General features: G+C 36.0%; 2 protein-coding genes across 2 annotated transcripts; one reads left to right on the forward strand and one right to left on the reverse strand.

Annotated features, from left to right (window-relative positions):
- Window positions 1-335: 335 nt before the first annotated feature.
- Window positions 336-5077, reverse strand: LOC133310313 (uncharacterized). Its single transcript, XM_061511228.1, has 12 exons — window positions 4945-5077; window positions 4441-4554; window positions 3234-3344; window positions 3074-3136; window positions 2830-2943; window positions 2587-2736; window positions 1639-1716; window positions 1345-1566; window positions 1181-1267; window positions 946-1065; window positions 602-694; window positions 336-524 (listed from the first exon to the last, which is right to left on the reverse strand). Exons 1-12 carry the CDS (start codon window positions 5065-5067, stop codon window positions 465-467), a joined length of 1335 nt encoding a protein of 444 aa, XP_061367212.1. The 5' UTR covers window positions 5068-5077; the 3' UTR covers window positions 336-464.
- Window positions 5078-13214: 8137 nt separating this feature from the next.
- Window positions 13215-21577, forward strand: LOC133310302 (uncharacterized). Its single transcript, XM_061511210.1, has 4 exons — window positions 13215-13377; window positions 13543-14085; window positions 14176-14604; window positions 21543-21577. Exons 1-4 carry the CDS (start codon window positions 13215-13217, stop codon window positions 21575-21577), a joined length of 1170 nt encoding a protein of 389 aa, XP_061367194.1.
- Window positions 21578-26110: the final 4533 nt, after the last annotated feature.

The raw sequence follows: 26110 nt of genomic DNA on the forward strand, positions 1-26110 counted from the left end.
AATCCCCATTGAATTAGAAGTTGAACAAAGAGAGGGAAAAGAAAAACGACGTCTGAATCCATTGGTGATTAGAGTAATAGTAGAAAAATTAATAATATGAATATCCTACCTACCTATATATATATATATATATATATATATATATATTTAGGGTTTAATATATTTTTTTCTACCACAATCACATAAAATAAGTGAATCCCACTGACTTTTTCTCTCTCTTCTCTTTACAATAGAATCCACTCACTTTTATGTGTGGTGAAGAAAAAATTTCTATATTTTTTCCACACACATATAGCTCCGGAGCAGAATTCCAAAATAAGTGTTAGTTGGTGTATTAGAACTCGTAAAGCACCAATAATTCTTGTAGTGTATAATTGTATTTGTACCAATTTGAATCATGTTGTCCTTTGAAGGTTCACATAACAATATTTTGTATAAACTCAGTGACTGAAAATAATATTTCATCATATAGATTTCAAAACTTCTCCTAGGACTAGTCCCCATTGAGTCCAATGGGTGCCACCCTGCATTTGGAAAATAAAATTAAGATCATAATTAATAGCAAATCATAGGTAGTACTGTATGATACAAATGAATATACCTGGCAAAATACAGCAAATGGCTCTCTAAGAGGTCCATCACATGAAAGCTCACTAGTACTCCCATCAATGAAGGTTCCATCAGCAAAGATCACCTGAGATTGATAATAAATAGTTATTAATCCCTGTTAGGAAAGCAAAGTAATAAATATCTAAAACTTGGGAATGTCACATGATTTCGTGTAAGATGGTCTCATCCGTCTATAGACAAATCAAAATGAAAGAAAATGTTAGGATCGAGAGTAAGGAAAAGATAACCATCGATTTGTCTTTCGCCTCACATGACCTGATTATATTAAATGAGACATGAGTTGTGCGTAGACTGTGGAGATAAATCTAAACAAACCTCTGATGCATAACCAGGAGTGGTACCCGCAACAGGTTTGGTATATGAACCTACAGGAGAGCTTCTCTGAACAGCCTCACAGAAAGCAAGGAGACGCTCCCGGCTTCCAAGTTGTACAGCCTATTGGCATTGAAGATTAATTTTACCTTCTATCTGAATTATTATCGTCTCATGTATTGAAAGAGATTCCCATATTTCATTTAGAAAGAAAACAGAACAGATTCAGCAAGAAAACCTGAACCGTATCGTAACGGGGGACACGAGGGAGTGGCTGCACTTCATAGCCTTTGGATGCCAAAACTTCAGCAATCAGGAAGGAACCCTTACATAGAATACAGAAAGTCTCACTACCAGTTACAAGCAAGAAAAGCACAACATCTCCTATTGAAATGAAGATACCTTGATTGCTTCCCCAACCATTTGAGGTGAAAGAAATAATCCTTGGAAAAAGGCTCGCATTATATCACCTGGGGTCGAACCACAATCCACACCAAGCCCAGGTGCAGAAAGACGGGCTGCAGCTGCTTCAACCCATTTTTTTCTCCCAGCAACATATCCGCCACATGGTGCAATCGTTCCACCAGGATTCTTGATCAAACTGCCTGCAATCAAATCTGCACCCTGCCCAACAATGTACAATGTGATACTACACATCCATGGAATAAAGCAACAGAGAGTCATAGTGTCACATACCACCATGGGAGGTTCAATGCTTTCGACAAATTCACCATAGCAATTGTCCACCATGACCGAGCAGCTGGGATTTTGCATCTGAACATATATATTTGAGGGCATGTCATGGAGCAAAATACCATGGGTTAAAGGGTTACAAGAGAATATCACAGACAAATCAACTGCAAAGGTAATATATTCTACAATATACTTATAAAACTAGTAAATTCACTTTGGTATCTTTTTTTTCCGCCTTAACTGAAAAGACAGGTTCTGCATATGTACAAATTGATGAGAGACTACATCATGGAATGAAGGTTTCGTGGATAAAAAGTTACAGCAGAATTGCACAGACTAATCAACTATTAAGATAATATCATTTACTATGTACATAAAAACCTAACAATGAATCGAAGGAATCTCATTCCCTCCTGCATCTCTACATTCAAAATGAGGGTCCAAAGTGAAAATTCCGTGTCAGAAAAATTTTAGGACAGTTACAGACGGTAATAATATGCTGAAGTAATACCTTTAGGGTGCAAAATCCTAACACTAATGCCTTAAAAGCATCCTTCTCCTATTTGCCACTATTTTTTTTTTCTAGTATTTTGGGAAGGCTACAGCAGGAAAACGTCAGGTTTGTGTTAGTAGTTTCCAATAATTTTATCGGGAAAAAAAATTGCTAATCAAATGTAAAACTATTGGAATAATATCACTGGTTTAAATTAACAAAAGCATAGAAGTTAGAATAAAATCAATTTATTATTATAGAGCATTTTCAGTAGCAATCAAATATAGTTTCTATTATTCTAACATTTTAGACATAGGAAATTAAACAATAATTATTAAATAAACTATGACAGAATTCCAAGTTTTAACTCACATCAGTCAGGGTGGTTGCCTTGAATAATAATAACTGAAAAGCATAATGTTACAGTTCAAAGCAAAGAGCATAATTAAGAACCTTACTTTGATTATTTGTATTGCCCTTCCTATGTCATTAACACTCAAACTCTGACGCCATGAATAACCACATGACCTCTGTATGAGTGCACATTTCGTTCTAGGTTTGACAGCAATCATCAGTGCATTCCAGTCAAGTCCACCATCCTGAGCAAGCTGATCGAAAAATGTCAGAGAAGAGTCAGAAAGAAGACTAATGAACTACAGCCAGAAAAAATAGTGTTAAGTGATTACTAATTAGTAGCATACTGGAACTTCTCGGTAATTCACCCCAAAATCTTGAAGGGAACCCAGTCCACCAGAGTCCCTTTTCCCAATTACTTCCTCTAACGTGTCATAAGGAGCACCAGCAACTGCCAAAAGCTGACAGCTATATTAGTCTAGACCTTATTCTGGTTACAAATTCAACAGGAAAATATTTTATAATTAAGTAACCTGCTAGCATATAAAGAAAAGCATAAAATCTAATAATGTAAAAAGAATTATGTGTTACCTCATCCCCAGGCCTGAGGAGAGCAAATAAAGCACATGCGATAGCATGAGTACCTGAGAAGAACTGTTGACAGATGAGAACATTATAACTTCTATAATTGTCAACTTCAGTAAGAACCAAGAAGTGATTTATTAAATAGAACACAGAGAAAACTAAGAACCTGTGAACGAACAATAGCTGACTCAGCCCCAACAATTTCTGCAAAAGCCTGGTCAAGAGCCTCACGGCCCCCAGCTTCATCATGACCGTAACCAGTACAACCACCAAAGTGCTGATAGCAATGTGCATGTTAACATCCAATTAGAATCCCAAAATAAAGAAATTGTAACAAGAGTTTGACTGCCTGATTGCATCAACCACCAAGGGTTACAAACAAAATAGTAATTTACATCCAAAGTAAAGACATTAGGGACCAGGGATGGTACAACACATTCAAGCTCCTCACTGTCAAATTTAGGGGAAGTGTTTCCTTTCCTATTTCTTTGCTGAGTATCAATGTAAAGAACTTCAAAATTAGCATCTCAGGGATTACAATTCAATAATTATTGTTTGAATATATGAAAAATATCTCATGATCTTGATTGTATATTAGAGTAATTCAGAGGATCTTAAATTGTCTCTTAGGATTGGTTTCTATATATCTATATATTTCATGATTTGTTTCCTTATTTAATTAGGATTTGGAGTCTAATATTGGTACAAATAGGGATTAGTGCTTTGTATTTTGTACCGCATTAGAATACATCCTTCATATTAAATCAATATCAATTTCAAATTATGTAGTCTTTGTTCTCTCTTTTCTTTCTTCCCTACTTAAATCCCCATAATTCCAACGACTATGACTGTCTGTAGACTCTGTACATGAAAAAGCATTCTTTGCCACATTCAAGCTCCTAATATCGAATTTATGGGGTGTGTTTCCTTTCCTATTTCTTTAGTGTAATAAAATTAATTTTTTTTTTTTTATATCAGGAATTACAATTCAATAACTATGACTGTCTGTCAACTCTGTACCTGAAAAATCATCAATTCTAGTTTGAAAAATATCCTAAAGTTAGCTATTGGATGTACATGCAGACTCTCTGTTTGAGTTTTGATAGGCAGCTTCAGGTTCTCACTAGTCAAATATTAAGTTGTTGGGTTTCCTATTTTTGCTATGCTTTTGCACAAAATGCCAACAAATACGATGATATCAGAACCAGCCCAATGGCTTAAAAAAAAAAAAAAAACATATCTACCAATTCCATTCAAAACAGTGAACATTTACCAGCCTGAAACTCATGGGGAATCATAACAAATGATTATGAAACAAAGAATATTACAGTAAATTTGCAAACTGGTTATCTTAAATCAAAGGGCATGCTTACATGAGATCCAACTCGGGCATTCTGGAAAGCTTTAAGGACACGTGCGGTATTGCATGCAACCAAATTATCCACAGACCTGAACTCTAAATGCAAGGCATCCACTGCTTTCACAACCTGCACTGCAAGAAAAATAAACCATTACTGTACTTGCCAAATCCATAAGCTTTTTAAATCAGAATCAACAAAAACTAGAAGTAAAAGTAAAACTCCCTTACACTCTGAGTAGTTCACTGCTCTTAGCAAACAAAAATATCTTCTTTCCTTCCTCACAAACAAAGGGTGATTTTTTATTATTTATTTATTTATTTATTACAGTTTTCAGTGTCTTCCAAGCAGCCAAATGATGCAGTGACAAAATACGGTTCTGGGTTTCAATTTTTTTTTTTTTATAACAATTTTCACTGTTTTTCAAGCAACCAAATGGTGCTGTGAGAAAAAATGGTGCAGAATTTCACCAAAAAAAAAAAAAAAGTGGAAGTGAAAATGAAAATTATAACAGTATACCTCCGGAACGAAGGGGTTCGCAACGCCATGTTGAATGTTAGGAATTGAAACCCGAGAGGAAGAAATGGAAGCTCGAATAGGATGCGTAGGATAAGCAGAGATGGCGGACGATAAGGTGCACATTCTTCTTCCTTCCTTACCTTCCTCTGCTTTGCCTGTGCAATTTAATTGCGATTGCCGTAGGGTCGCGTACATGTCGTTTTCCTTATCTACCTGTCGTTTTTTATTCATTTATTATTATTATTATTATTATTAGGTTATATTTAGGGGAAAATATATGTTTTTTAAAAAAATATATAATTATATCATTTTAAGATAGAGAAATACATAATTTAATATTTTTTTTTTAAAAATTCAAATTTTAAAAAAATTATTCACTTTCTCTATCATAATTTCTATTGCTTTTATCTTTTTCTCATTTAAAATGACATAACTTCATATTCTCAAAAGGATTCGCTTTTTCTGCAGTTACTGCATATAAGTTATCTGCATTAAGCATAATACGATGTCATTTTGGGACAGAAATCATGGTGTTTTTGTAATTTTAATTTATTTCAGGATTATTATAGTCTTTATAATTGTAACTATTTAATTTTTCAATCCAAAATGATATCGTTTGGAGAGTACATGCAGATAACTTATATGCTGTAACTACAGAAATATTATTATGTTCTTTATAAGAACAAACATTAAACCTTTTATTTATAAACTAAATAATTTACATACTCTTATAATCAAATCTTAATCGTTGATTTCTCTCAATCTTACAATCATAATTTATTAAGAATTAATAATTAATTAGTAAGTATGATACAATAAATATAATCGTTAGAATAACGAAAATTAATAATTAAAATTTATTACAAAAAAGTTTCTAGATTATTTAGTTTGTAAATATTATTATTATTATTATTATATTTTATTTTAGTAAATTGGGTTCTGCGTATGCCCGAGCGGAGTATAAACTACTCATTAGAAATCTACTTCCAGTGCCTTTACATGTCGGTTCCTTAATAGTTTGCTCGTAAATAGCTTTTACAGTGATAACACTATAAAAGAATTAGGCTGTAACTAAACCTTTAAAATTAATACAATTAGAAATTAGTGAAATTCATGTGATATTAAGAACTCGCACAGTTAATTTAAGAATTTAAGTAATTAATTATGAGATTAATGATATAATTTCATAATTGACCCTATAATTATGAGAAGGCTTAAATAATTATAGTAAGTGATTAATAATGTTTTGAAAGTCGCTTTTCTGACGAAAAGTGCGGATACCGATTCTGCTCCACGGTATAAGTGCGTACCGATAAAGTATCCCAGAAAATTATAAAGAGTATGTATATAATCCTAGAATAATATTTAGGACTCGAATACAAAGTTTGAAGTCAAAATAATGAGAACTGACGTTAGGACTGATATCGGCTACGTAAAAGCGCGTACCGACAAAGTGCTGCGAAAAATATAATAAAAATATAAAAAATCCTAGAAAAATGGCTAGGTTCAGAATCCAAAGTTTGGGATTAGAATGATTAGCGCAACTATTATTGCTAATACCGACGCTTAAAACTTAATGAAGGTATAAATAGACACTTGCACAAATTTCTAGGTCAGAAATCATAAACCTTGTGTGAGTTTTCTGAGCTTCTTGAGGCAGTCACCTTCCTCCACCTTCTCCTCTCCATTGAAGCTCCAAGAGAGCACATTTCCTCTTACTTTCTTCACCAAAGTCCCTTGTATGAGTGTGCTCTAGCCTTGGGAGGTTGAAAGTCCAGCCATTTCTGAGTTGTGGGTTTGGTTGTGAGTGAGAGAGATACTGTCTTTGAGGTTGTGTGGTGTGGGAGCTGATGGGATGTAAATACGTTCTCATCTAAGCCCATTTTGATGGCAAAATACCATCCGTTCCCTCATCTGATGAGCAACTTCAGCATGAAAATCACTTGTTTTACACATTTGTGACAAAAACACAGTGGGGAAACGTATGATGACGTAATCCTTTGAAAACATATTAAAAAGGAAACGGATTAAGAGCATTTATTACACCTGCTGCACTCATTTAATGCTTCTGTCCATTTTGCAGGAAACGTGGAAACAACGTCTTCTAAAAGCAAAGGCGGTGCACCACTTAAGCACCAAGAAACGTGAAGAGCAGAGAATCAAGAGTTCTCATTAGCTAAGAAGAAAGCAAGGCACGGGGGACTGCAAGAAAACGACTAATCATCAACAAAAACTGTCCCATCAAGCAATTTGCAAGCTTCTAAACACTGTTGCCACTGCCCCGTCCCTTCATTCAAGAAACCAACTCCAAAAGATTTACAAGACTGCCACCCACTCTTCTACCTATAAATAGGACGGCCCAAATACAAAAATATCATCAAATTCTGGAAGGATTGAAGTCCTAAAAGAAGAGATCACCTAGTATTAGTTAGTAGTTTAATTTTGTATAGTTGTAACTATAGTTAAGTGACAACCCTTCTTCCTTGTTTTGTATCATCCCCTAAAGACTCCTCACGAGCATCAAACCATCTTCTCCATTTTATGTTGCGTTGTAAACCTTCTTGTTTCATTTTAATATAACCGTTACTTCTTTTCGTTCCATTCGTTATCTCTGAACTGAATCTCGGGTCTATGGGACTTCAGTTTAGAATAATTATGTTTAAAGTATCAGCCATGGGCTGAAGTATCTGTGGAACGGATAAGCTGCAAAACTCTTAGAGAATTATTTTGAAAACTCTTGACCGAAGTTTTTTGTATTTCTCTAGCTAAGTGAGCTATATTCATTGTGTATCAATGGAAATTGAACACATACTGAGAAAGGAACTTCCATAAGGAAGAGATTTCAGACAGCTTAGCCAGTGGGGGAAGATAGTGTTCTGGCAAAAACACTATTGGTCATCTTAGGAATAAGGGGCCACTTCGTCAATTTTAAGGTTCTGTACTGAGTACCTGTTGGAGTCAAGGGAGCCATCTAGTCCATGAGCTGAGGAATCAGAGTTGGTAGATAAGAAACTGGGACAAAGCCAAAAAGTGCTAAGTCTTGAGCAGAGGAAATAACTATTTAAGAATGGAGTAGTAAATCCATTCCTTCTGTTAAACTGTTTTAAAAACATCCACCTTGTTGTCTCTTGATTATAGTTATAACTGCTTTGTTATTTTTACTTTGTTCAATCTTATATCTATCAAACTCCAATGGCTATTATCACACCTTCTCTTAAAAAGGAAGGATCACATATATAACGCAGCGAGTAATTGTTTGCCATCAGATTAAACTTACTGTTCCTGAGGAACGTTGTCAAGACAGTAAGGAACGTCTGACCAGACAGTTCAACAACTAACTTTTCTTCTCATTTTCATTCTTTATAAAATAGTTTAAGACATTATTTAGAGTTCTATCCTCGTGGGAACGATAATCTGGGCCTTAATACACCCATTATTACTTGATGCGTGCACTTGGGTTGGAAGTAAGGGAACAACTCTGTTTTCCATTGCTAAATTAGAACAGAGGAACGTCCCCTATCAGAATACATATTTTTTCCACCATCAGCAAACCACCTAACAGGAGCCATCTCGATGCCATTTGAAGCTTCAAGGTGTCATTTTGGTTGAGAAAGGACCAAGCTTTGGTCACCATTTCATGGCTTGTGTAATCTGAATTCTTGGGTCAGATTGGAGAGCTCCAAGAGCATATCTTTCTGCTGTTTTTGAGACCCCATAAGTATACCTTGATCACTCCTTTGAATTTTCATGATTTTGGCTTGTTTAAGTCATTAAAAGAGGGAACTTTAATGATTTAAGCTAAAAGTTGTTAATCTAGGATTAATAAGTGATAATGAACATCTGTTTTGGGACAAAACCGAACCTTGGATCATTGGGAGCCTTTACCACTTCGAATTATGCAGAAAAATTCTCCAAAAATCTGTTCTACCCGTGTGGTAATCAATTACTTTCCGTTGGTAATTGATTACCATGTGCAGTAATCGATTATCCTGTTTTTGGTAATCGATTACCCACTGTCAAAATGACCATAAACCAGTTTTAATGTGTGGGAAGTCCCCATTTGGGCATGATTCCCTAGGAAGTCTGTGTTACTATTGAGAAACAATAATACCTTTAATTGTGGGGCTTAATGCTTGATAATTATGAAATAGAAAAGATGCAAATGAAAAAGGAAACGTTATCGTAATGTAATTAACTTCTAGAATTGGAATGTTGATAATGTTTCTATTATTAAACAGACCGTGAGTGGGCTGTTTGGTGACTGTGGGCTGTTGTGGACTCTTGGTTTGGACGAATAGCTTGAGAGGTAAGCTTTCGTGTCCTCGGTTTTGCCATTGTTTGGTTCCACCATACCTCATGGAGGGATGGTTATATGCATGATGTGTTTTCATGTATTGAGATTGAAATGCTATTGAGCTGTTAAGTGCAAATGCCTTATGATATGTATATGTTGTTCCACCTAGGCGGTAAGCCTGAGTATGTAGTGTCATACAATACAGTGATTCTGTGGGTGGGTGCAAGTAGCGTCTTGCACTGATAGTGGGTTGTAGACGTATGTAATTCCTGCATGTTCATCTGGCCAGTAGGATTTTGACACACATGGCATGATTATATGCTGCATGGCACAGATTTGGAACTTATACTATTTTACTGTTTTAGAACTTATATTGCACATATAAGTGAGCTTGAGGTGGAGAGATCCTTGAGGGCCCCTTGTCTTACTGAGATTTCTTTTTAGAGATCTCAGCCCACGTTTGGGGCACTTTTTCAGGTTCAGGCACCTTGGGGACTGATACCCCGGGCGGCAGGAGGCCGAGGCTTTGTTGACTGTTGTATGCCTGCTTATGCTGATATGCTTGGATGCTGTTTATGATTATTGTCTTTATATTGTTATCTGAGCTGAGACTTTGTTGGGCTTTGTTGCCTTATTTGGTGAGCATGGAGATTGTCCATGCCACATTGATGTTTGCTATGTTTATAGCTTGAGTTGTATAAATTATCAGGATAATGTCCGGTCTACGTGTTGTAGTCCCGTGACTAGAAACACAGTTATATATGAGGTATTTCAGTTAGATGTTTTAATTGCAATTTACATACATGCAATGTTTTGAAAAAGGATTAAGTAATCAACTTGGTAATAATAATGACATCATAATTGAAAAGAACAAGTTAGTTCTGCAATTTTAATTAAGCGCAGCTTAATACAATGACATGATAACAAACCGGGTATACACGGGGTGTTACAAGAAACGGCTTCAAAATAGAGTTATTCTCATTATCAAGATTCAATGGAAAGGATTGACACCTAAGGACGCCACATGGAAGTGAAAGGATGATATTCTCCGGCGATATCCTAATTTTGATATCGGGTATGATCTGATTTTGAGGACAAAATATTTTTAAAAGGTGTGGTGAATTTAATAACCCTAATTATTTGACTTTTAAATTAGAGGGCTATAATGAGGACCTTATGGTCATAAATGGAATGGGGATTAAATTCTAAGAATTTTGATACCAGTATTGAGGGTATTCTACACAGATGAATTTTCATCTGTTAAATTTGACTGCTGACGTAATAATAGTTAGTAGAATAGCTCCAAGTTAGCAAATTATAGTTAGAGAGCTAATCCAATGATATAAACATCATGAATGAGGTTAGGATATGATTTGATGAAGATTGATACCCATATTGGGATATTTTTGAAAAGCCTCTTCAGCCGGGTATTTTGTTAAAGTAGAATCCCGGAACGGAAAAAAGATGAGAAAATGGAAATAAAGACCAATATATGCCTAACAAGTCATAATTAGACCAAAAATGTTAAAGTTAAAAAGATTATGAAATCCAAGGACAGTTAAGAACACCGGTAAAGACTACAGTGTAATTAAACAACTATTAGTGTTATGAACATGATAATTAGACAAAATTAATGTTAAGTACTTAAAGTTAGCATCTTGGGAGTTTTCGGGTAAAAATTTGACGACGGTTCAGTTAAAAATTACACCGGGTCTCACTAGAGGAGGAATGGTCACTTAGTGACATGGTACCCCTCATTAGGGCACCACCCCCTCCATTTATGGTTAGAATGTGCAGTGCCCCTTCCCCTTCTTCTCTCTAAATTTCAAATTTTGAAAACTCTCTCACTTCTCTATAAGATTTCTTCACCTAAATCTCTCTAAACCACCAAACTTCCTTCACAAAGATTGTTCCCCTCACTCTCCTCTTCACAACCATACCATTTTCATGGTGTGAATCAAAAATTTTGTGTCCCTCACCACCACATACAGCCACGGTTTTGTGAAGAATGATGGCCATGAAGTTGTGTTTTTAAACTCTCTTGAAGAACCACACCTGTGTGCTTGGTTCCTTTGATTTTGCGTAAGTTCTCTTGGTTATTTCATGAAAAATCTCATTTTTCCTCTTGTGTTCTTGAGCCTAATTCATGAGCATGTTCATGAATGTGTGGTCTTACTTAAAGGAGGGTTCTTGGTGGAAAAAAGTGGAGCCTTGGAGCTAAAGGAGGGAGCTTGAAGATGTAAGCTTCTATTTGAGCAAAATAACTCAAAAAGCCTTCCCTTTTTGCTTATGAGTGCCACGGTTTTGAGATGTTCTTAAGGGAATATTGTTTTAAAAAAATTTATGTCATGGTTTGATGATGATCCTTAAGGGTGTGTGTGTTTTGAACCATGGAATGATGGATTGGATGACTAAAGGTGCCACCTTTGGACCTTTGAGTGATGTTCATGTAAAAAGATTACCATGAACCCTAAAATGGTCTATGATGATTCGGCCATGTCATGTATGGTTAGAGTTTGATGACAATAAAATGTGATTAAATTGTTAAGTGTGGAAAAATGATGAGAAAGAGTAACTAGGTGAGTTGTCTCTAAGTAAAACTCACTAATCTTGATTAAGGATGGTTAAAAACCCAAATTAACATAACTAATCAAATCTTCACCTTAAGTATATGAGGGTTTAGTTGTGTTAAAAATAAGAAAATGATGAATTAGTGGATTAATTAAGGGTAGAAATTAATTAGCTAAAGAAATGATTAAGAAATAAGCTTAAAACCCTAATTAGCACACTAATAATTCGGCCATGTATGCTTAAGATAGGGTCACTATGTTAAAATTAATATTAAGACCTAATTAGGACATTAATTTAGTGGTTAAGTGAAGTAGATTATGCATAATACACTAATTAATGATTAAACTCTAAAATTAGACTTAAGTAAGGTTTAGGTGCACTAATCAAGCAATTAGTGAACTTTAAATATCATGACATAATGTGACTAAGGAGACTTCATAAAGTGACTTAATAATAGAAAAATCCAAGAATTAAAGTGAATTAGGATTTATAATCAAAAGTAATTAAGGTTTGTTAAGTAAACACATTTAGGGCTGAATAGCCAGCTTTTAGGCAAAATTGGGGAGAGCATATCTCCCTCGACAGAGGTCATATAGGGTTGTGCCTTATTTCATTTTGAAGCTTGAAATGTTAGCTACGTGGTGTCAAAATTTGGTACTAATTGATGATGTATAGCATTTTGTATGTTCATTTGAGTGAGAAATGCCCTGGGAGGCCATGTGCAGGGGCTGTACATGGTTGCAACTTCCATGAATTTTTTCTCCCTCTGTTCTTACTCAAATTAGACTTATAATATGTCTAATTAAAGCTAAAGGTTTCTAGTTGTCTGCATACATATTTTAGAGTAAGTGGTTTAGTAGATTTTCCAGAATCGCAGAAATGGTAAAGGATGTTTAGGGCTCTGTTCGGAGTTGGCAAACAGCTTTGCTTGTCCAACTTCAAATGGTGATAACCAGAGCTAGAAAGCTCCAAATGAGGCATGTGATACCTTGTTTGAAGGTAATTGAGTCTAGATTAACATAATAAAAGATGAGAATTTTATAACAAGTGAGTTGTGATCAGTGACTAGAAAACAGACGCATGTACAGTTATGGAAAAACCGTAAAAGTGATATTTAAGCTAAGTGGGATTATGAGAACCCTTAGTAACATATAATAATCATATATATGGCTTGCACGGTATTTTATGGTATTAGAGCAGTTTTGTAGGAAAACTTGTGGACTATTGATATATATATATATATATATATATATATATATATATATATATATATATATATATATATATATATATGCTTGGTGTTTAATGCTTTATAGTTGTTTTGGTACTCTTTATGATTATTGCATTTGTGATCACTGAGTGTGAGCCTGATCAACTCATTTCTTTGTGTAACATGTGTAGTGTCATGACGAGGAACCGGAATAACCCTGGACCATCGAATACCAATGCTCAGGAAGAACCTGTTTTGGCTGCTCTAGTTAGGCCCCGAGGTGGTCGTGGGGCAACCGACGGGCAGTCGGATCCCGTGGCTGAAACACTTGCAGCCGTGCAAAGGGAATTGGCTGCTAGTCGGCAAGCCAATGAAAATCTGAGGAAAACAAATGAAGACTCGCGGAATGCTATGGCCGCGATGATGAACGAGTTGAGGACGTTGAGGGGTGCTAGACATGAGAACCGGCAACCCACTCCTCCTCCTCACACTGCCACGCCTTCTCCACCTCTTTTACATGAAGAGGGTGTAGTGGGTAACAATGAGGGTGAGGCCAATCACCATTCTGGAAGTCATAGTCATCACACCGAGGTTCGTCAACCACGTGTTGAGCATGTTGATGAACACGAAGCTGAAGAAAGAAGATTGACAGCTTTTCGAAAACACAAACCTCCTTCTTTTAAAGGAGGCTATGACCCAACGGCGACAGCAAAATGGCTCCAGGCTATGGAGAAGATCTTCAGGGTGATAAGATGCCCTGATGCAATGAAGTTGGTTTATTCCGTGTATATGCTAGAAGAGGAAGCTGAGGATTGGTGGACTAATACCGTGCATCCCTTAGAAGCTGAAGGCCGGGAAATCACCTGGCGGTTGTTTGAGACGTTGTTCTTGGATAACTACTTCCCTAGGAAGGCTAGGGAGCAAAAGCAGAATGAGTACAACGATCTAAAGCAAGGGTCGATGTCAATTGACCAATACTTTGCTAAATTCAACGAGTTGGTGAAATACGCCAACTATGGGCGAGCCCTACCTACTTCAGCTGAGATGACCTCCAAGTTTCAATGGGGTCTGAATGAGAAGATGTCTCGGAAGATGTCAAATTGTGACATCCGAGAGTTTAGCAGATTTATGAATCAGTGCCGAAAGGTAAAAGAAGTATACAATGTGTCCAAGACCAAGAAGCCTTCTGAGACCCAAGCACCGAATGCCAATAGAGCAACGGGCTCAAATTATTGGAAGGACAAGAAGATGAAGGGTAAAAAGATGAATGTGAACAATCCGTTTAACTTGTTCAAAAAGCCTGGAACTCAAAAGAATTTTGTTGATAGAGGCCCTCTTCCCAAGTGTAAAGGGTGTGGAAAAGAACATAGAGGTCCGTGTGCTACGGGTGAAGTTATTTGCTATAAGTGCGGAAGAGCCGATCACTACTCTAGACAGTGTCCTCAGAATGAAGTGAGGACTATGGCAGTTCAAGCTACTGCTGTTCCTGTCTCAGTTGTTCCACCTTTGATGGAGTCACAGACGGTTGGTAGAATATACACCATGGACTGTCAACAATCCGAAAAGGCTCCAAACCTTGTGAAAGGTATAATTTATATTGATAATATAGATATTGAAGTCTTGTTTGACTCAGGAGCTACACACTCCTGTATGTATGATTTTATGGACGTTGGGCTAAATTTACAAATGTACGACATTTCTCCTCCAATGAAAGTGGTGACTGCTACTGGAGAAGAGTGTTATACATCAGTTTTATGTAAGGATGTTGGATTTAAATACGAAGGCCGAGATTATGTGCTGGATTTTATCTGTTTTCCTATGATCAGTCTTCAAGTTATCTTGGGAATGGACTGGTTATCGAAGAACTGTGCTATGATAGACTGCTGTGGAAAAAGATTGTGCTTTCTGCTGATGATTCTGCTACTAGTTCTTCCCCATATCTATCTGTGTTACAAGTTAGAAAGGCTTTGAGGGCCGGGGCATTGGGATATGTCTTTGTAGGGGGTTTAGTGGGCGGAAGTCATGAGGAGATCGACAATATTCCTGTGGTGAAGGAGTTTTTGGATGTGTTTCCGGATGAGATTCTGCAACTTCCACCTCATAGAGAGATTGAGTTCACAATCGATTTGTTGCCTGGTGTGGGGCCTATTTCTTTGGCTCCATATCGGATGTCACCATCGGAATTAGCCGAGTTAAAGAAGCATATTGAGGAGCTTTCGGCTAAGCAGTTTATCAGGCCAAGTGTGTCCCCGTGGGGAGCACCAGTTATATTTGTCAAGAAGAAGGACGGTAGCATGAGATTGTGCACTGATTACCGTCAGTTGAATAAGGTTACCATAAAAAACAAGTATCCTCTCCCTCGCATAGATGATTTGCTTGATCAGTTGAGGGGTGCTTGTGTCTTTTCGAAAATTGATTTGAGGTCGGGTTATCATCATATCCGAATTAGGCAGGAAGATATTCCAAAAACTGCTTTTCGATCTAGATATGGACATTATGAGTACCAGGTAATTCCATTTGGACTCACTAATGCTCCGGCAGTGTTTATGGATTATATGAATCGCATTTTCAAGCCGTTTCTGGATCAATTCGTGATTGTGTTTATTGATGATATCCTGATATATTCCAAGAGTAAGGAAGAGCATGCAAATCACTTGAGAACTGTGTTGCAAATTCTTAGAGAGAAACAGTTGTATGCAAAGCCTTCTAAATGTGAATTTTGGCTTTCTCAAGTGCAATTTCTGGGTCACGTTATTTCTGCTGATGGAGTGGCGGTTGATCCTAACAAGATAGAGGCAGTTATTGATTGGGAGAGACCCAAGACTGTAACTGAAGTAAGGAGTTTTCTGGGTTTGGCCAGTTATTACCGGAGATTCATTAAAGGATTTTCGGAAATGGTTCTGCCATTGACCCGTTTGACCCGGAAGGATACTCCATTTATTTGGACGCAGGAATGTGAAAAATGCTTTCAGAATCTTAAGGAGAAATTGACGACTGCTCCAGTGTTAGTACTTCCTGATCCGGAAGGTGAATTTGAACTATACAACGATGCTTCTAAAAAGGGATTGGGATGCGTGCTGATGCAGGATAGGCGAGTAGTAGCGTATGCATCAAGGCAATTGAAACCGCATGAAGAAAATTATCCGACCCATGACCTAGAGCTTGCTGCAATCGTTTTCAGATTGAAACAGTGGAGGCACTTCTTGTATGGAATGAGGTTCGCCATATTAAGCGATCACAAGAGTTTGAAGTACTTATTTGATCAAAAGGAATTGAATATGAGACAACGACGGTGGACTGAGTTCCTAAAGGATTACGATTTTGAATTGAAATATCATCCTGACAAGGCTAATGTTGTAGCTGATGCATTGAGCCGAAAATCTGTGAGCTTAGCAAGCATGATGATGAGAGACTTTGATGTGATTGAAAGATTCAGAGATATGAAATTGTCTGAAGTCTTTCCAGGCATAATTTGTGACATAGAAATTACAAGAGTCGAAAACGAAATGATGACCAAAATTAAAGAAGCCCAACTGCAAAATGAAAGTGCTAAGCGACTGAAGGGTCAGAGTGGTGTATCCTGCAATGATAAGGGTATACTATTATATCAGGGTCGTATTGTTGTACCTAGACAGTTGGCGGAGGAAGTAATGACGGAGGCCCATAAGGGTCAATTTACTGTCCATCCGAAAGCTACAAAGATGTATCAGGATCTAAAGATTAATTTCTGGTGGCTTGATATGAAAAAACACATTGCCGAATTTGTCTCTAAGTGTCTCATTTGTCAGAAGGTCAAGATTAAGCATCAAAAGCCTTCTGGTATGTTGCAACCTCTGGATGTTCCTGAATGAAAATGGGAGAGTATCTCCATGGATTTCGTAGTGGGTTTGCTGCGAACACAGGCTAGTTATGATTGTATATGGGTGATTGTGGATAGATTGACAAAATCCGCACACTTTTTGCCAGTACGGGTAGACTTCTCTGCTGAGAGATTAGCTAGGCTCTATGTGAAGGAGATTGTGAGGCTTCATGGGGTGCCTGAGAGCATTGTTAGTGATCGGGACCCGAAGTTCACTTCTCGCTTTTGGGGAGCATTACAGGAGGCTCTTGGCACTCAGTTGAAACTGAGCACTGCTTATCACCCACAGACGGATGGTCAGACTGAGAGGACCATTCAGACGTTGGAGGATATGCTGAGAGCTTGTACTCTGGAGCAGGGTACTGCATGGGATCGATATCTCCCGCTGGTCGAGTTTTCGTATAATAATAGTTTTCATACTAGTCTGGGTATGGCCCCCTACGAGGCCTTGTATGGTCGCAGGTGTAGGACATCTACTTGTTGGTCAGAGGTTGGGGACACTGAGCGATTTGGATTGGATTTTGTTCAGGAGACTACTGAGCAGATCAAAATGATTAGGGATCGTCTGAAAAAGGCTCAGGATCGTCAGAAAAGTTATTATGATCTCAAGCATCGGCCTCTAGAGTTTGAAGAGGGAGATTATGTATTTTTAAAGCTGTCACCGGTTACGGGTGTTGGGCGAGCCCTTGGAGTGAGGAAGCTGAGTCCGAGATTTATTGGACCCTACCAGATTCTTCGTAGGGTAGGCCCGGTTGCCTACCAGTTTGCCTTACCTCCTCAATTATCCAATTTGCACGATGTATTCCATGTTTCTCAGCTGAGGAGATATGTAGCTGATCCTTCTCATGTGGTTCAACCTGATGATGTTGAGATCCGGGAGAATTTGAGAACTCCAATTGGGCCACTGAAAATACTCAAAAGAGATGAGAAGAGGCTGAGGATTAAATCTATTCCTATGGTGAAAGTTCAATGGGAAGGAAGGACCTCTGAAGAGTCCACTTGGGAGCGGGAGGACGAGCTTCTCCGGAAATATCCTGAGTTCAAGAACATGTATGTTCTTGATTTTGCGGACAAAATCCTAAAAATGTGGGGTGACTATAATATCCCTAGCCTAATTAATTAGTAAATTACATGTAATTAAATAATTAAGCATGTATTATTGAGTAAAATTAAGTATAAGACTTAATCAAATGAATTGGAGTCACTTTGGAGGTAAAAAGTGTACTCAGTGAAAATTAAGGGGTATTAATGGGTGCAGGCAAAAGTACCCAAAATATAAAAATGGAAGTGGAAATATTCCTAGAAAAATATTCCAGACACTTGGGTAAAGTTTGGTAATTAATGGAGTTAAATAGATAGATGAGTCGATACCCGCTCAAAACCACTTAACATATGTTAAGTGACCCAAGCAACAATAGAACCCATTATTTTCCCCCATTCCCGTCGAGCTACACACAGAGGAAGAAAATAAGAGAGAAAGGAAGGGAGAAGGAAAATCCAAAGACCCATCATTCCTCAACCAAATTGGATGATTCCAAAGCCTAACCTACTCCAAATCTTCCCCTCTTCCATAATCAAGGCTTAGTTTTGAGTGGGAGTCTTTGGGGAGAGAGATATTATCCCTAAAAAATTCACCCCTTTTGTGAAAGTGTGGGGTTTTGGGAGCTTCTACCTCCATGGAAGCTTGAGGGCAACAAATCCTTGAAGTGTGATCCATTGTGGTGAGTTTTCCACTCTCTTTCACACAAAGTTCTTAAGTTTTGCATGATTTAGGTTTTGGATGAATAGTGTTTTAGGGTTTGTGATTATGAGAGTATATTGGCTATGTTCTAGGTGGATTGAGACTTAGTACATGTTATGAAAAATGCTAGGAATGACGTTTAATCGGTAGAAATGAACTTATTTAGCTATTTGATTATGCTTTGAAAATTTCTAGGTTGTATACTTAGTTTGTGGATTTTCTTGCAATTGTGATAAATGGTTGGTTTGATTAGATATTGATTGTGTCCATATGATGCCTAGGAGTGAGGCATTTGGACCAACCTTGAGTGACCAACCATTGGAGCAAGCGATGGAGCTCGATTAGCTCCTTGGAATTGGTGTTGGTTTTGGAGAAGAGTATTGTTGAGATTGGTGAAGAACAAAGGGTGAATTGGAAGCTTGAGGTAAGCCTTCGGACCTTGGGTGTAATTCCCTTGATTGTTCCACCAAGCCCTGATTGGGTAGTGGTTGTGATAGTGTATATAAATGCAAGGAAATAGTTTAATGCTTTGTTATACGTATGTGTATGCTTTGGTGTGGCATAGGATGGTGTTTCCCTATGTTGGTATGTTGCATGACGATGCGTAATTCATACTTGGTAGTTTAGCTAGTCAGTAGGACTATTTGCATCTGAGTATCCTTAGGACAGCTTGAGAGCTCGAGGGATTTCTCCTGGAGATGTTTGTTTACACACTGCATGGATATGTATTTATTGCATTATTATTGTTATTGCTATTACACTGTTATTGAACTATGGGGTGGAGAGATGATCCAAGGACCCCTGGTTTACTGTGATATATTCATATATCTCACCCCGTGTTGTGGGGACCCCCTTTCAGGAAAGGATGCTGCAGGAGCCTCTGGTGGCAAGTGGCCATATTTGGATTATACATGACATGTAGTAATACTATGTATAGGATTTACAATAGAAAGCTAATTGCTATATGTATGTCATGTTTTATTTGGGTGGACTTAGCCTATGCTCATCTCCTTTGGTATCTCTTTTGTTGATGGGAGCCAAGGAGTTCATCATAGTGTTTTGTAGCTAAGTCCCATGAATTGTAATTAAGACGTATTGTAATGTTGTAATTAATGGAGATATATGTATGAGGAAACGTTATGCATGCTTCTCTTAGGGTATGAGTACTTTGAAAGACTAGAATTCATGTATTGAAAGAATTATATGATTGTCAATTAGGTGAAAGAAGACCTTTAGATTGAAAATCCAAGTAAAAGTAAAGATATCTCGTCTTGTTGTCCAATTTTAGTATCCTATATGATAGATTTTGACCCTTGTGTCTTAATGGAAGTGGTAGATCTTTTTCTTAGCTTTCCATTGAGACCAAGATTGTGTAATTTGGATGTGTACAACTTTAGTTAAGGTTAAAACACTAAAGCTTGGTGTTGTCCCCAGAAATCTGGCGCTACTAGCGCCGTGTTGGCGCTAGCCGCGCCAAGGGACAGAGAGGGAACGTATTCCCGGCGTTAATCGCGCCAATCCGGCGCTAACCGTGCCAAATACAGGGAAACACTCTGTTGTTTCACGCTAATCGCGCCATTTTCACGCTAATCGCACCGGAAACAGTATGTTCAACACTCGTTACGTAGAAAGTTCATAACTTGGGCTATGGTGCTCCGAATTGAGCGCGGTTTGAACCCACGCGTAACTAATGAAATATCCTATAATATGTTGAACAAATGGAGACCATAAGAGTAGAATAAGAATTTCTTAAATAAATAAAGGGTGGATGCGTTTAGATTCTAAAAGCAATAAAAGTGAGACCTACAGTAATAATTCCACATGTAGTTAAGTTACATTCACCTTATGGGAATTGTTTTAAGTATGGAATTGATTTAATCAAAAGCGTTTATAAATAAAAAGGAAAATTTTTTATCCGTATTTTAATTCAATTTGGTGTTTGTAACCGCGTTTAATGTCGTACGTAATGATAACAAACCGGTTCTAGAACGGGGTGTTACATATGTGATACCTTATTTGAAAGGTAATTGAGTCTAGATTAACATAATAAAAGATGAGAATTTTATAACAAGTGAGTTGCGATCAGTGACTAGAAAACAGACGCATGTACAGTTATGGGAAAACCGTAAAAGTGATATTTAAGCTAAGTGGGCTTATGGGAACCCTTAGTAAGTTATAATAATCATATATATGGCTTGGATGATTTGAAAATAATCTAAGTTACCTAAGTGAGCCTTGCATGTGATTCTAAGCTATGTAAGTAATTAAAGAATAAGGTGGCTTGTAATAATGCACTAAAATATGTAATAAGTAATAATTGGTCTAGACTTGTAATAGACATATTATTGGCATGAGTATGAAAAGTGGAATCATTAAATGATTAAGTCGTGGATATGAATTGATTAATTAATATATAATTAATGATGTGAATTGTTCCTACTCTAGGTGTGCCTAGAGAACCGTGCACTTGAAGATTGTGTTGGAGCATACGTATTACATTGGAGTGTGGGCTTGTGCTAAGCTCCCTGAGGTAAGCTCCTAGTTTTGGTTGCTCCTCTCTCTTGCGGCCACACCATGATGGGGGGCATTATGGTCGAATTGTATGAAAGTATGTGGTATATTGTATATGTGCATTCATTCACATTCATATAGATGTTATATGATTCTGGATGTTGTGATGATGCACTGATGATATATGTTATGAGGATCCTGGCCAGTGAGCATGGTATGTAGGCTGCCTATGACTTGACTCCGGGAGCTATTTCATACTGAGGTTGTGTTGACTGTCTATGGCTTGACCCTGGAAGTCACACAGGTGTAACCGTCTATGGCTTTGACCCTGGGGTTACACAAGGATGATATGATGATGCTATGTTTTGTTGTATATTTGTATTATATGTTTTATATCTGACATGTCATGCAGGAAGTGGGCTCAAGGGATTAGAGGATCTTCTATGAACCTTGAGCTTACTGAGATGTTGTTATCTCACCCCGTTTGGAGACATCATTTCAGGTACCCAGAGCAGTGGTGATGCTTCTAGGGGCAAGGCCCCTCGCATTGGAGTAGTTGATGATGCAGCTGATATTTTATATTATGTTTAGACTTATGACGGCATGTAGAATTGTTAACATGCTTAATTATTGTATTGAGATTATGTTATGGATTTATTTAGGCTCATGATTGTATCCTTAGAGCCATGGATGATTTACTGATGTTACGTTTTCGGATTAATATAGACTTGATGTAAGCATTCAGTTAATTTGGGCATAAAGCCTTATTATTTGTATTGATCCATTGAGGGGATTGCAGTCCGTGTGGGACTTGCAAGCTATCTGTTTAAATTATTGTATAAATCAGGTTAATTGTATGCGTGAGACCATGTTCCCAGTTATCCGAAATACAGCCGTTATGCTGTCCGTGAGACTCCGTCAGGAATGACACTTGATGTTATATCTTGATGGTCAATGGCCACTAATACTGGCTAATGGGATTAATGAGTAGATGTATGTTATAGGTTTACGCTTACGCAGTATCGCACGTGAACGTTTTTTTTGAAATGTTTCATAAAATGTTTTGAAAAAAGTTTACTCGTATTTTTATAAGACTCTTTATTTCTTTTTCAAATAAAGTCTTCCGCTGTGTATGCTAAATATCATGTATGTTAACAACCAGAGTACTACGGGGTGTTACAAATCTTACCCCTTTAATCAACATTATCACATATAGGGGTGTTAACGAGCCGAGCCGAGCTTTGGTCTTAACGGGCCGAGCCTGTGTTCAAATGTGTCAGACTGACCTTAGCCTGTTACCTGTTACGAATATAATATCATCCTGTGGACTGGCTCATTTACAAAAAATAAAAGCCTTGTTTAGCCTGTTTAAAAAATATAAGACAACAAAAATTTATCCAAACAAAATATACAATCAACAACACTAGTAATTCCATAAATATTCATAAATTCAATGTATATCCAAATAGCATAATATAAAATAAAATAATTTAAAAATTCTGTTTAATTAATAAAATGGAATGAAATGAATTGAGAAGAGAGAGAGGGCTATCACAAGTAGTATAAAAAATAAAAAATAAAATAAAAAAAATATATTAGGCAAGCCTAAGAGGCTCTAAGGCCGAGCTTTTGAATTGGAGCATGAGGCCTTTTTATTAAACGAGCTTTTATACAAGTCCAAGCCTGGGTCCAACAATCAATATTAGACATGTAAGCTCAGGCCTTCACGAGCCGAGCCAAAGGCCCCTGGCTTGTTTAGCACCCCTAATCACATATAATTATATATTTAGAAATATGAGGTGTTATACATGATACTTAGAAGGTCTTCATTGATGTGTTACAATTCATGTAGGAATTAAGTTTTAATTTTCTCGTAAGATTGACCTATTTATTTTTAGAATAAATAAATATAATTTTACATAAGTTGGAGGTAGTTACATGAAACATGTTTGGTTTTGTTTAAATTTTATACTGATAATCTTTTCACGAAAAAAATATTCTCTTTAACATTTTGATAAATATTTTAAATATAAAATAATTAATTGGAATAAACACTTAATATGCAATCTTAAGACAATCCATAAAACAAATTAATCATAATTAATATAAAATCTAATTTAAAAATACTCTTACTATAGGAGAAAAAATACATTTATGATAAAATATATACTTCTTCATTATTTTTATAATGATTTTTCTTTATATGGGTCAACATCTCATTAAGTATAGGGTGGCCACGTCTAGGGTTCACACAAAGTGCGTTGCACTGGGGCGAAACTCGTGATTCAAATATTTAATATTCTTCTAACACTTGTACTTTTTGCTATGGAAACAACTAAATGCTTTTCCTGAGGATATTATTTTTACCTTTAAAAATTCATTTAAAAAATGATTATTAATTCAATTTTCATTTAAAATGATCTCATCCTTTTCTTTAGCTGTATCCTCAATTCTAAAGAAACGAAATCCCTAAAACAAATACAGAGAGAAATGAAAGCAGCAGTAAGAGCAAATGCAGAGAAAGGAATCAAAAAAGTGAAACAAGGTAAGTTCAATTTTCTTGAAAACAAATCCCTCTCTCCAAATGTTTTAGTTTTACACAATTTCAAGTGAAGGTTGAATGCATTGCATGTGAAAGATTTGTTGTTGTTTTTTTTTTTTTTAACAAATCCATAGTTATAATTTGAAGTGCATTTTATTTGATTTCTTCAAATCTGCAAATTATCAATGTTCTTATTGATGATTCTTTTAATTAATTTATGTTCATTTGGTTGAGTATGGATGAAAAATATATATTTTATATTTTTTTGTGATACAACAACCACGAGTCCATATTAAACCTTGACTAGCAATGTTGGGGAAGGGTAATCCTTGTATGCAACTTTACCTTTACTTAATTGCAAAGGGGTTGTTCCCTATATTCGAACTTGTTGCCCTTGCATATGTTTTTGTGATACAACAACATATGACTTTTTTCTCTCTAAATGATCAATTCTCAATTGACGAAAATGGTTATTGTTAATTATTTTTCAACTTCTAGATTTCAATTTGGTTATATTTTTTAATTGAAATGCTTTATTTTGGTTTGAAAAGTTATTTTATTATCTTAATCATATAGAAATATAGTTTTATTTTTTGATTTATTTAAGTATTCAAGAAAAATTGTTTTATCACTTTTTGGATCACATGATGTTGAATGATAAATGAAATCGAAAAATAGATGTGTCACACATCAGGGCATTCTATAATTGAGACATGCCATCATGTTAGTGCTTTAACATTTGAGGCACGCTTCAGCAAAACCTGCCTCAAAATACTGTGTTTAATGTAATCAGACATGTTAATTGCAAAATGCTTGAGTTATATTAATTTACAGTGAAGATGAACACCAATTATGCAAATTATCATTATGTTCTTGTTTAAAATAAATAAATAAATGTATTTTGTTTTAAATTTGGTATATCTATGCTCGTCATCTTTGTTTATTATGTTCTATTTATGAAGAGTAATAATGCATCAACGTTGTTGGTTTAACGAGTAAAAGTCAAAACAATTCATTATTTGAAAGATGAAAATTTGATTTTTTATTTCGGTGATAAAAGGGCCAGGGGCCCAAACAAAAAGGAAGAAAGAAAATTTGATTTTTAATATTAGTTATCTCTGGGTTATGTTTATTAATATTATTTTCTTAAAAAATGAATATGTTATAGAAATGACCATGGAGATATACATAAAATGACATAATTTGTTGTATTTATGTATTCTTATGTAAGTTTATAATTAGATAACTCTTTTCATTGACATATTCCTTTCTCTATTCCATTGTGTCATAATGAATGTCAAACTATATTTCCCCCCTTTTCTTATTATAGTAATGCACAACTTACTGTTTATCTTCTATTTATTTTGCATAGGTGATAAAGGCAAACGACGGCTTGAAAAAAATGATGAAGGTAAATCCCTTTTACCAATTATAAGCAATAAACCATACATGCATAAATAAATAAAGGAGTGATTGGTTTACATGTGTAAAATTTATCATTTTACACTACTTAATAATTTTATGCTAGATATGAATTTTATTGATCTAAATGTTGAATTGTATTTATCTATTATCTTTATTGTTTGCGTCAAATCATGCAAAAGTAGAACAACAATAAGAATATGATGAAATGGTTCTTATCTTTATATATTACAAAAGTATATATTACTTTATATATAGTAATAAAATGCTAAATAATTTTGGACTAATGTAATATTTTATATATATGATCTATATGCTAGGAGTTTTCAATCTAATAGTGAATTTTGAGGTAAAACTATCTAATAAAAAGTTATTCCATGATGTTTCTCATACAAAAAAGTTCTTTTTTTATTTACACCGTATAATTCATCTTTTGAATGCATATGTCTAAGTTAAGTCACATTAAAAATATCAAATTAGATCAAATATTGAAGTCTCAAACTTTATATCTGTTATAGACCTAACATAAAGCCTATATTTTATAAGGCTCAAGAAAGGTGAATAACTAAGGGAAATTAAGAAAAAATTTCCTTAATTATACTAATCCTAGTGCGATAACAACAGATCAAGAACTAGACCTCTAATATTCCTAGGAGGCCCAGAAGTCCACTCTTGGCAAGTAACCCATTTATAAATAAAGGGCTAAGCCAACTTGGTACACACACTCTAAATCCCCTCTTTCTCTCTCTCTCTCGGCTGTTATTGCGCACACACTTCACCCTTTGGCTATGTCGTTATTATTATAGTGTACAATGATCTGTTATTCTCTAAGGCTCCTCCCCTATAGGTACTTGAGAGAGGGCATCTAGATCCTATATAAACATACCAATCTATGATTGAACATCTCTGTCTCAAGGAGAGAACAATATCATTTATTCATTCTCCTCATGTGATATATCAAAATTCAAAATGATAATTAGAAATTGTTGAAATTCAGAAATCACTTCCAAAAAAAA

The sequence above is a fragment of the Gastrolobium bilobum genome, unplaced genomic scaffold (assembly GCF_033153095.1).
Source record: "Gastrolobium bilobum isolate Gb01-03AN ecotype WA unplaced genomic scaffold, APGP_CSIRO_Gbil_v1 utg1505, whole genome shotgun sequence".
In the NCBI taxonomy this organism is placed as follows: Eukaryota; Viridiplantae; Streptophyta; class Magnoliopsida; order Fabales; family Fabaceae; genus Gastrolobium; species Gastrolobium bilobum.